The sequence below is a fragment of the Centruroides sculpturatus genome, unplaced genomic scaffold, assembly GCF_000671375.1.
Source record: "Centruroides sculpturatus isolate CEXI.00-Female unplaced genomic scaffold, Cexi_2.0 scaffold1149, whole genome shotgun sequence".
Lineage (NCBI taxonomy): Eukaryota > Metazoa > Arthropoda > Arachnida > Scorpiones > Buthidae > Centruroides > Centruroides sculpturatus.
Genome location: NW_019385309.1, coordinates 207,239 through 219,915, shown reverse-complemented (window position 1 = coordinate 219,915; position 12,677 = coordinate 207,239). Strand labels below are relative to the sequence as shown.

General features: G+C 30.3%; 1 protein-coding gene across 1 annotated transcript in view; it reads right to left on the bottom strand.

Moving 5' to 3' along the window:
* LOC111637469 (monocarboxylate transporter 12-like) overlaps positions 1-12,677 on the bottom strand; it is a 34,399-nt gene that overhangs the window by 2,498 nt on the left and 19,224 nt on the right. The window contains exons 3-4 of the mRNA XM_023382958.1: positions 4,408-4,635; positions 4,061-4,343 (exon numbers count right to left, since the gene is read on the bottom strand). Coding sequence (XP_023238726.1) covers positions 4,061-4,343; positions 4,408-4,635 — 511 coding nt within the window. The remainder of the gene's footprint in view (positions 1-4,060; positions 4,344-4,407; positions 4,636-12,677) is intronic.

The window sequence follows — 12,677 nt, the reverse complement described above, 5'->3', positions numbered from 1 at the left end:
TGTTGTCTCACATAATCTGTAATTAATGTGAAATTCATTAAATACATTTAGAAAGAGACAAATTATTTTAAAATAATGGTAATATTCCTATTATACGAAATCTAAACACATTAGACATTTCATATCCATGTTTCCATGTTTTATAAAATTAATTTGTTATTATTAAAAATAATAATAATTTTTATTAATAATAACAAATTAATTTTATAAAACATGAATTCTATTGTTCTTTATAAACACTTTATTAATTAATGACTTTTTTTCATACTTTTAGTAAGAAAACGTATTTAAAATTACACCTTATTTCTATATTTGCACTTACATTCCTGATTTTTTTTTTTTGCTTTACATTCATTATAAATGAAAATAATTGCATTATTTGTAAATACCTTATAAATTTATGTACTGCATTTTAAAGAAAAAAGTTCGCAATTTATTTATTTTTTTTTCAAATACTTAGATTATTTCCAATAATTTAGAGTTAACTAATAATAGTTAGAAATTTAAATGTAATGCTATCGTATCGTTAACTGAAGAAAATAAATTTATTTATTATACAATACTTCGAAAAATGAAAATAAATTAAATGCATTATCACTACGCGAAACGAAAATGTTTTATGAATGTAAAAAATAATAATAATAATAATAATTGCCAGTGGGAATTGAAGAAAAGTAAGTCGGTGTCACTGTTGGAAGTTTATTTCAACGCAATTCCCCTGCTGAGCGACTATTGTAGAAAAGTGCTTTTTGTCATTGAGGCTGTGTCAAATCCCCGGTCTTTATTTGTAGAAAGAGGTAAAAAGTTAGTGTTTTAACAATAGCGAGAATGGAAAGCTTTTAAATATGATTTTTGCTCGTTATTTTATTGTAAATAAATATAGTAATTACCTCAGAAATATGAAATATGTTTTTCGAAAATTTCTTATCAATAAATTCTGAAAAGTTTATAAATATCCTTAATATATAAATAAATAAATATTTTGGTTAAAGTATATTTTTGTATAATTCTTTTATCAATAATAATAAAATTTTAAACACGTTTAATTGTGTAAAGGAGGTTAATGCGTAATCTGATGACCTAGATTTAGTAAATAGGCGGTAGAAAAGTTAAGATATTCGATTATTTCAGTTTTATTACTGGTAGTTTTCTGGTTATTTTTGTCGGTATTGTTTCATATTAAATTTAATATGGAAAGACTCAAAATTAACTCTAAAATATTAAATAATTTAATGCATACTTTAACCATGTATATAGTCAATAATCAAAAATAAGAATTAATTTGGAATGATTTACATAATATCAGAACTTAATGAGTTTTTTCGATTCTTATAAGAAATAATCTGAAATAAACAATTCTTAAATTATTAACTGCTATTTACAATATTAAATATAATTACTGAATAATGTGCTTAATTACGTGCGAATATATTTTACAAATATATAGCATTCACACAAGACAATTAACAGAATAAATAGATTTTCTATTAAAAAGAACTCTGCAATCTGTTACTGCAAGAACATTGAATAGAAATATGAGTACAATGGATAGCTTCATTATTCCTGGAAAAATCTTTCGATAGTCTTTAAATCTTGGATAATCTGTGGCACCTCAGTGTGAGAAGGAGACACAATTTCTGTATTTTTCTTCCGAATGAATACTGTCCTGTAAATTCGATTATCGATTTTTAAAACTATAGTCTAGTACATAATACGCTATGTAAGTGTACATTTAATATATCTTTTAAGATAAATGCTAGTTCTTAGAACACAAATTTATAATCATATTTTAATTACCTATATATGGTGAAGAAAACTATACTATCCACGTCTTCAGTTACATTATAGAAGCTTCTCGGCGAAAATAACTACAAAGAACGAGCAATTATGTATTGTGATATTGTCACATTGCGAGGGCTGCAATTTTTAATCATCTTTTAATTTTAAAAAGTTACGTTATTTCTGGTCCAGATTGGAAGTTCATATATATTATTGGACTTGGATTATCCGGCCTCTAAGCTTTTCGTATCTAGTCTCGTTTTTAGCGATGTATTGTCCCTGTACATCATACTTCTCCTGATAACAATCGAGTCATGACGGTCATCTATCTAACTCTTGTCGAAAAAGTTTTGAGTTGAAATCGCGTGACTTTTAGTCCAGACCGGAAGTTTGTATATAGTTAATCGGTATAATCGGCGCCTCTGGCCCCTAAGCTTTCCATATCTAGAGATTAACGAAGGACAGATGGAGATTTCTGCTGCCATATAATTTTTCTCATATTGTCTACATCAACGTTTCCCAAAATTTTCCAGGAAGGAACGGAGCCGAGAGAAAAGAGCTGGAAATTTTTCCACGGGCCTGGAAAAAACTTATAGAAGCAATGATTCCCATCCCTTATAAAACTAACATTATTTTTACTAACAGAAAACAAAATCTTTAAGATTACTTTTCATTAATAAAGAAACATTCAATGTATTTCATTTGTTCGAAAACAATAGACTAAACTGATCTGCTAAGAAGCAAACTCGTCCCACTGTGTCCCCGGACCCTATACAAGTTTACTACGGCCCCGGCAAGGAACCAGTGCTTATCAGAAATTGTCTCCATATCCACTTGAAAGTATGACAAAGATAGAACTAACTAACGAAACGTTTTCTAAACGTTTAAAACTAATAAAACTAACGAATAAAACTAACGAAAGTTTTCTTACACTCCTTAATAGGGTATACAGTTCCATTTCAAACAAAACAAACGTGAAATAAAACATTGATACATCGCTAAATAAAATCAAATTTTGATGTAATAACTAAAATATAGTAAACATTACAGCATTAAATAATAACATACAATGTAATAATTGTAATGAAATAAATACCAAAGTGTGAGTATTTTAAATGTTACATTCTATTCAAATTCACTCACGCGTGAATAGAATATCGAATATTTGGGAAAAGTTGTTTCGAACACAAACAATAATATTGATCATTGCTTTGTGTTCTATACTTTTTATTAATCTGCTAACTCACATGATTCAAGAAATAAAATTATGTATATAATATACATAATTTTATTTCTTGAACCATGTGAGTTAGCAGATTAATAAAAATACGATTTTGATAAAAAGAGCAAATAGATAGTAAGCTTTTCAAATAATTCATTTTTGCCACAGAAGCCGATTCAATATAATAAAAGAGACTGGTGACAGTTATTCTTACAGGATTTATTCACTGTGTAGAAAGATTTTTAGTGAAAACTTCAAGTAAGACTGCCATTAGATTTAGCAGGGTTATAAGAATAAAACATTAGAAAACAACGAATTCTTGATTAAAATGATAATTGCATTATAAGAATACTGTAAAAAATAAGTTTTACCTCAAAAGTGAATTTCCTGTGAATTTTAGTTTGCTTTTAGTCGTTTTACACTAAATAAATAAATAAAAGCTTCCCAATCAAATAAACAAAGAATAGAAGCTATTCACTATTTCTACACAAAATAGGCCTACTATTTTCTTCAATTCGTAAGATATAGTTTATCAAATGTCAGATTTCTGAAGTAATTTCATTTACTGTCTCGCTTCAGAATCATTTTATCAACTTTATTTTTAAACTATGCATACAATTAAAGTATGACATTATTTGAAATTTATTGAGATTAAAAAAAATTATACAGTGCTTATTAGAAACTTCACTCAATAATACAAAATAAATCGTGTAGGTCTACATAGAAACCATATTAAAATTTAGCCTCCGAGCTCCCGATTAACTCGGTCTTTCATATCGATCACATATTGGTCATTCGGTATTGGTAAAAGTAGCTGTTTACGTCTACACATACAATGAACCTCTCTCCTGTAATTATAAAACCGAAGCATTCGTCTAATATATTTGGGATTTATTAAAACATTTTCAGAAATCATTAAATTAATAAATAAAGTATTCAAAAAGTGTACAGTTTTAAATATAAAAAACCGGCATTTTTGTTGCAATCACGATTATCGATGAATAAATTTGATGTTATCCAAATTTAACTGAATTATTATAAGTAGAATAAACACAATACCTGCTAGTGGAGGTCCGACTAAACTGGCCACTCCTTGAACTAGAAGCAAGAGTCCATAAGCATTGGTAAAGCAGTCGAGAGAAATGAGATTGACGACAATAACGGAAACTAAAGTGTAATTTGCGCTGATGGTAAATCCGTAAATAGCTACCAACGATGCCGTACCGTAGTAATCAATTAGCAATGGAATTGCTCCCATGACTATTCCACTTATAGCAATGAAAGCGCTATACAGCACGGAAGAATCTATCCACGATTTGTCGCCGATGTATCCTACCATAACCTATATGATAAAGGAACATTACTTCGTCACTTTAAAGACTTAAGTTTTATAAAAGTACACTCACCACACCTCCCGTATTGAGAATTCCCAATATGGAAATTAAAAAGGAAGCAGCTTCCTTGTCTACTCCGTGGTTGATGGCATTATCCGGAAGATAAACGTAAGGAACGTCCACGCAGGCATACAAAAGAAAGTTCGAAATGCAAAATATAGTGTAGCGTAGATTTTTGAAGATAGACAGATCGAACATATCTATAATTACATCTTTCAAATCGGTCAGGAACGAGCAAGACTGCAAAAATAATATAAATAATTATTATATGATATATATAGAAACTAAACAAACTTTTCTAAATTTTTAAACAGAATAGAAAAATTTATATTCAATCGCTGCATTATTTAGTTTAACATGTCATTTAATTTTACATAGTTCCCTTTTAGGTAAAACAAACTTTAATCGATATTTGTTATTTTTTAAAAAGGCTAGAATTTCAAATAAAAAATACGTTTTAACTTTAATCGAAATAATTAATAACATAGTATCAAAAAAGCACAAATCATAGATACATCATACGTCATTTCTAGATTATAACATATAAGACAGCAATAATATTAAACACAGAGAGATAATTGAATAAACAAACGTATCCAATTACCTCATTAGTAAAAAAAATTAATAAATATTTAGGGAAAAAACCGTGCTTTCAGAATTCGAAAAAAGAAAACTAGAAAATCTTTTTACGTGTTAAACATGTGACGTGATGTACGGTATTTTAAAGTGGAAAATACAGAAAATCGACATTTAATGGAATAGATGGCATTAAATGACGTGTATGTATATTATAAAAAAACACACAGAAAATATTTGTCTTGGAAGAATAACAGCTCAACATTACGTTCCAATTAAGATACTATAGAAAAATTATTTCAAATTCGATCTGATTTAAGGGAAACACGTTCTTCCCAAGGCTATTCAAATACATCTCCGAAATAATTGAAGCAATCGATCCTAAAGTCTTCAAATCCAATTTGATGTTACTCGAAACATGCTGCTGATCAAACGCCTGAGAGTTACAACCGTAAATTGAATGTGTATGAGTTGCACAGAAATATAGCGATTTTAAAAAATTTCATTCCGAGAAGCGATACCCCAAAATGGTCGATCAAAAATGAAACGTCCGAACGAGTACGAAAAGAAAATAAAGACATACCTTTACAAAGGGAGAAAGCCCGAATAATCTACCGCAATCAAACGACCGATGTTTGATCGTGGTCATACAAACATCTGCGATGGTAATTAATGGAAACGAAAATTCAGGACTGTAAAACCGTACCACTGAAGACCGTCGGTCATTTTGGAGTCACCGAAGAGCAATTGTTTTATTTTATAATAAATTAACTTTTTACACATTTTTCTCGGATAATTCGAATAATTATAAAATTATTTCATCGCATTTCAGAATTTTCTTCTCTTTATTATTGTTTTGGTAGAGAGTCATCAGTCCTTTCTCCGCCTTTATTTATTATTGTATATTCCTGAATGATTGAAATAAGAGAATATTACATCTTTGAACTGATGAATGCAGATGTTGGATTGAAATCGATTGATCACATTCGATTGATGAATAGTCTGCGTGTAAATCGATGGAGATTCTTATTTCATTTTTAAAGGATCCTCGCAATTGTAATTTCTTCTTATCACATTAGGAATTTGTTAGATATTCTATTTTTAAAAGCTTGTTCAAAAGAAAAAGAATTACTAGTAAAATATAATAATGTTAGCATCATATTACATAATCGTTCATATGTAAAATACAATGAGTAAAATAATCGAAGGTTCAATTCGATTAAGAAATGAAATAGACGATAAACAAGATCAACTTTTAACATAAAAATAGATTTTCTTATAAAAACAATCAAACGATGTTCTGCAATAGAACATTTTCTTACATTCCGGGACCTTTTCTCCAGCGTTCTTCTGTCTGTGGCATCTGTATCGTTGGTATAATACTATCTCTACTATAACAGTCCAGAAAAAATTCGGCTGGATGTGAATATATCGAGAATTATTCGTTTTCGAGGAGATACTAAAATACTACTCAAAAATTTGTTAAAGTAACGTTTGATATATATTCTTTTGAATCATTTTAAGAGATAAACGGCCGGATGATCGAGTCGAATCAAGCGTCAGTCTATCGTTTTGGAGAACTCGGATGGAATCAGAGCGAGGACCCGTAGGAGTTTTCGTAGGTAGTCTGTCCCGGATATGTCGAGCCCCATCCCTTAACACCTGTTGAAGGCTTGGACAAATTCATGACGGGTATGATTAAAAACATCGTCTTAGTGCCTGTAGGACAGAAAGAGACAAAAATGAAATATATATGCACATTTAAAACACATTTATATTTTTTGACAATTTAACTTATTTATTTATTTCTTTACGTACACTTCATGCATGAAAGTCTAAACATTCTTTGTACTTCTCTTTTATGAAAAAAATGTTATAAATTCGGCATTCGGCAAATCTGATTTCTTAACACAATGTAAAAAAAACCGGCTGTTAACACGGTGCGTTTCAAAATAGTCAGTCTCCAATGAGCTTCCAGTGTGTCAAATATGTCTGTACATTTCCAAACTGATAAAGTTTATAATTAACGTTTTGTTGGTTTCATTTCTGGTGACGTTTTTGCTGTATGAAAGTAATGTATATGTACTGAGAGGAAAGATTCAACCGTGACGATAGCATATGATAAGGATCGTCACTTTTCATTACTACAGCACATTCTGCTATTTCTGTTCTATTTGGCAATGATTTCCCTAGATATTATTTTGAAAAATACTATTGTCGCTCTTTATTCCTGGCATCAAGTATGATTGTTTTAATAATTAGCTTCCAGAAGAAAGCAGAAATAATTTTATTATTTTCTTTGTATGTTTAGAAGAAGTCGTTTTTGTCACTGACATAAAAGACATTTCATCTAATTAGTATGAACAATTTATATAAAACTTTCACAGACTGTTATATTTCTTGGCCATTTCATTCCAGCATCATACTGGCAGAATTACAATAATTAATTGAATCTAAATTTTTCCACGCATAGGAAACCTCTTTTACAATATAACGTACCATGCCAAATATTATTCTTCTTATTTACTGTCCGGAAAAAATATCCAATAGTCAAAAATCTATAACAGAAAGAGTAATAGAAGATTTAAATATAAGAATAAATATATATACATATAATAATAATTTTAAAATCCTATTTCTTATAGCAAATGGATAAACATATATGCGGACAAAATTACGGAATTATTATCTGAATTATTTCATAGACATCCATCGAAAAACAAGTGGACATATCAAGTAGAAATATCCCTTCTAAAGGTAGCACTTTTACCATTCACGGAAAAGCAAACAATTAATCTGATTCATATGATATATATTTTTATAACATTAGCATTCAATTGAGTTACCAGCAATTTTTTCGAGACAACTCGAAACATTGTAAGAGCACAAAGAGAGAACATTACATTCGTCTTTAACTCTACAAACAAATGAAATGCACAAAAGAAGAGTTATCGATGACAGCAATGATAATCGTCCAAATAAAACATAACACGATATTAAAAAAAAATAATAAAACATGAAAACAAACGAATACCAGGACATAAATTGATGTAAACATATAAAAAATTTTGGAACGTATTTTTACAAGTTCAATAAGAAAAACTTAAGAGTAGAAGTACGTAGAGGTACAGGAGATGGAATTACTCTTACGAAAAAATTCGTTTCCTCTATTTTGAATAATAATCATCGGGATCATTTCTGTTTTCGAACCACCTTACCTATAAAATAACTCTCGATATAAATATAAAATGTTTTAATCAAATCATCATTCTGTACCATCAGCACAAACTTACATTTGCAATAAATTAACAAATTGTTAAATAAATATAAAGTAATTTTTTGGTGTTACCCACCTCAGAAATGTACGGAGCTTTTTTCTTGAAATCGCTTTAAGAAACTTAATATTTGATTACGTAAAATCAGTCTTCTATCAAACAATATTAAAAGAAAACCAATATTATTCGTTCCAAAACTGCGTGCAAAATCTCTCGCCATTATCTTCAATACTTTAACGAGGCGACGAAATTTATTAAACTGTTTCGTTTTACTGTTATTGCGAATTATAAATCTATGTTCTCTTTTTATTAAATTTAAACAATTTAAAATAGCCACATTAGCTTCCAGTTCTTTCTGGATCGTTTTGGATTGTCCAGTATTATTTACATATTTCATAACGTTAGATAAAATGAAGTAGCTTAGTTCATCCAGGATTATGAGAATATGGGTGCTGCTCAAAGCATATTCGAGGAGCCAGCCGTTTTTCGGAGAATAAAAATTACTCAATTGTCTTAGTTACCTCACATTTTAAATCATTCGTTTCTTTCATTAGCTTTTAAAACAGTTAAATGGAAGACAGGACCGTGGAGAGCGATCACATATCCCGGAACTATGGTCTCCAGGGTCCCCTATATTCTTTCGTCTGACGTGACGGTCGATTACATTTTCTTTTTTCTTCGTTTATGAACTTGATATTACATAAATTGATTTACTAAACTTCTATTAGTACCCCTGTATTAATTCGTCCTTAAAAACTGATAGATGCCTGATATAATATGATTTATCATATTATATCTATATTTCAAGTCAAGTGAACTTCTAACAAACCTGTAATTTAAAGAATTACTTCACCGTGTCTATTTTATCGCCTATTTTAAAAAAATACATTTTGCGTTTTGATATCTTGTTTTTCTATCAACATTTTTCTTCCCGTTGGTTTTTATTACATTTATACTGTAACCTGTATTCTATTATACTCGTAAATTTAAATTCTCAATATTGAAGATCGACATTTATAAGCTTTTGTTTATAGGACTGTTCGCATTGAGCATCACTTTCAAATTATTATAATCCAGATAACAGTTTATCATTTAAAGCATATTTTTTGTTATTATTATGGTAAAACCTGCCTGCGATTACCCCTTCAGTTACTAATAAACCCTTTGTTACGAAGGGTTTATCAGTAATTGGCAACATCCTCGCCGAAAGTCAGTGGCGTATCCAGAATTTTGAGAGTAAGGGTATTATGGTTCAAAACAAAGCACTTGCCCTGTCGTTTTAGAAAATGTTACTTAATGACCTTAGACTTATCTTACCTACAGTAATTGAAGTCATAAAATATGCAATATTGTTTATTTTTATTTTAATGTAAGTAAATAAATTGATTGATTTAGTATCAAGGAAGTGCCGCAACACCATAAGTATCCTTGTTTGTAATTTACGCATAAGAATTAATGTGTTTTCTTCTATGTTTTACTAATACAGGTTTTTTCCATAATAACTGTATATCTACTTTTAAACCCTGTATATATATATATATATTTAGATCGTCAATTTAAAATATATTTCTGACGCAGAAGAATACTTCTGTTTTTAGAGATAAGATCTCTTCCAGTTGGCAGTGGCAATGTTAACCAATATCTACAAAGGAAGTCAGTTGGCATCAGCCAAACAAGAATGACTTCGACATTAAACGGCTCCATTTAATGCATTCCGTACAGCATCATCCGGGAACGGTTTCATGCTATATTAATACACAAACTATTGAGAAAAACTATATTTATTCCGAGAAGAGACTGATATATTTTAAAGTATAAACAGTAAAATTCCGCTTTATAGACACTCCTGAAATCCCCAAAAAGTACTTAAGTTTTCATATAAATAAAACTCTATCTTAGTGGCCACTTCACTTAAATGACAGCGATGATAGTATCCAAAATAGTGTCATTTATCTCCGTTCATGTGGCCAACAGAACAAGAAAACCATGAGTTCCTAAACTCAACTTATTGTTTAAAGCGCTTTAAACGGGTTCGGGTTTTTTGCTATAGTTTTGGAAGATTTGCTGAAAATTCTCTGACAGATGACGTTTCAAATAAAATAAATCTTCACTTATACTCGACAAATTAAATCTCCCTCTAGAATTTAGTAAGAAAGACAATTATATACGTGTTCAATGTTATTATACAAAATCTAATTATATATATTTTTTTTAAATATAAGTATATAAATCAGAGATGATCAGCCTATATCACTGATACGTCATTTGCAACACTCAACGAAGAAAAATATCGACGAGACTCGTGTAACCGGTTTAATTACTAAATTAACACTTCTTTTCGACACTTGGATACTTCTGCATATCTAGTGATTTCTGTTTAATAATTTTTTTCCGATGTCTCGTCTTAAAATACAGTATTTAAATAAAACCTTTACCATCTTTTTATAAACACATTGATTTCGTTACAGTATAGGATTCCGCCTATGGCTATTAAACAAATCCGTTTAGTACTGTACTGTATTTGAATAAACCTTATTGCAAACAGCTTGCATTCACTGTGCCATATATTTTACCCTGCACCCTGTATTTTAACACACTATTTTTATTAATAAGTCATTCTGTTTGATTTACTGTATATTGCAAAGTATATAGAGGAGAGGAGGGTATTATGGAATAGTCGGAAAATATGGAATACCGAGTTTTCGGCTCTGTTTGTTGCTGCTATTACGTGGGAATACCATGAACTACTCAAGAAAGAGTCCCACGATGCAGTGCAGTGAGAGTTGACCGCTTGTTTTCGCCGTACCACTCGCTACAGAACAAAGTGTGTTTGTGATTTTCAAGAGTTTTTGCAGGCAAGTTTTCTAACATTTTAACCTATTAGTACACATGTGACTTGAACATTGATGTTAAGCATAATGTACACTAAAAGAATTGCAGTTTGTTATACTGTAGTCGTTTTTTTTAGCTGATAATGTTTTGTCCATCAGTTTAAAGGTTCATTTTCCAAGATGGCGTGTCGGGTATTATGGAATACTAGGATAAATGGATAAACTGAAAGAAAAGGACAAAAAGAAGGAACCAGAAACTTCAAAACAACAAAAGAAACCGAACATTCAAAGACCACCTGTTAAGAAATTAAACTTAGACCGACCTTCTAGACCTAAACCTACTACAGATGACTCCAGTGTTAGCAGCGATGAATCTTCCATTCTGATGTATCATCTGTAATGGGCTTCATGCAATCAACTAAAGAACCAGAAAACAAAGACGCTGAATGTATCTTCTGTAACGGAAAATTCTGTAACGGAAAATAACTATGTTTTATGAAGTTAATTAGTTTTTCAATGGTTTAAACCACCTATTCCATATTAATCTCCATTTGTGACTTTTTTAAAATAATTTTTTATTATAACAACAAAATAAATAGTATTTTTTTACAAGTGACAGTTCATTACAATTAGTTATAGTATGTACTCATAATGATTTTGGGATTTTTATTCAAAAACCAGTAAAGTTATTTTTAGAAATGTAAATGGTATTCCATAATACCCTCCTCTCCTCTACATCAAGTCCTTAGTTAATGCCGTCGATAAGTTCTTGGAAACTGCAACGTTAAATGAAACGAAGAATAACGCGAAATCAACCTTACCATAGGTTAAATGACATAAAGATGTAATTCTTGAGGTCGCGTTGCATAGCGCCAAAATCTCCGCTTGACGATATTTTTTTAAAGTAGCGACAAAAATATAATACTGGCGATAAAAATCCTAGTCCGGTTATTTCGATATCCAGCGTAAAACTGAATCACAAAGCACGCTTCAAGAAAAAAGCAGAATGTCGAGCTCCTATGCGATGGGAGTCCCATGCATCATAAACTAGTATTGCACGATTGTAACGATCAATATTCAGACTATCGATAATATTGGTGTGTTTCAGAACTCGATGTTTTTCCGGTGACAGTTTTCCGATACGCGATATAATTATATCTATAAAGACTATCGCAATTATATCGCGTATCGGATAAGTTTCGTTAGAGTAGAAATGGCAGCGCCGCGCCTAATTTTTTGATGAGATTATATTGTGTGCAGTGGCGTGCCGTCATTGGAAGCGGTGGAAGCGCCGCTTCCCTTGTATTTTCAAAAAAATAAATACATATTAATTTTATGAAAATAATCGCACAATGTTTTATTATAACCGCATTATGTATCTTATTACAAATTTCTAAACTAAACGTGAAAAAAAGATAAGATTGCTATTGTATATTCGAATATTAGTGGCGGAGTGGAAGCGCTGATGTAACCAAACAACCAATTAGAAGAAACTCGATTTATCGAGTGAATTTACGAAAAAACATTAATAGTTATTTTAAGACTATTGCCCGTCACTATCATACGCCTAGCCATGTCCTGTCACGCAGTAAGTTCGGAC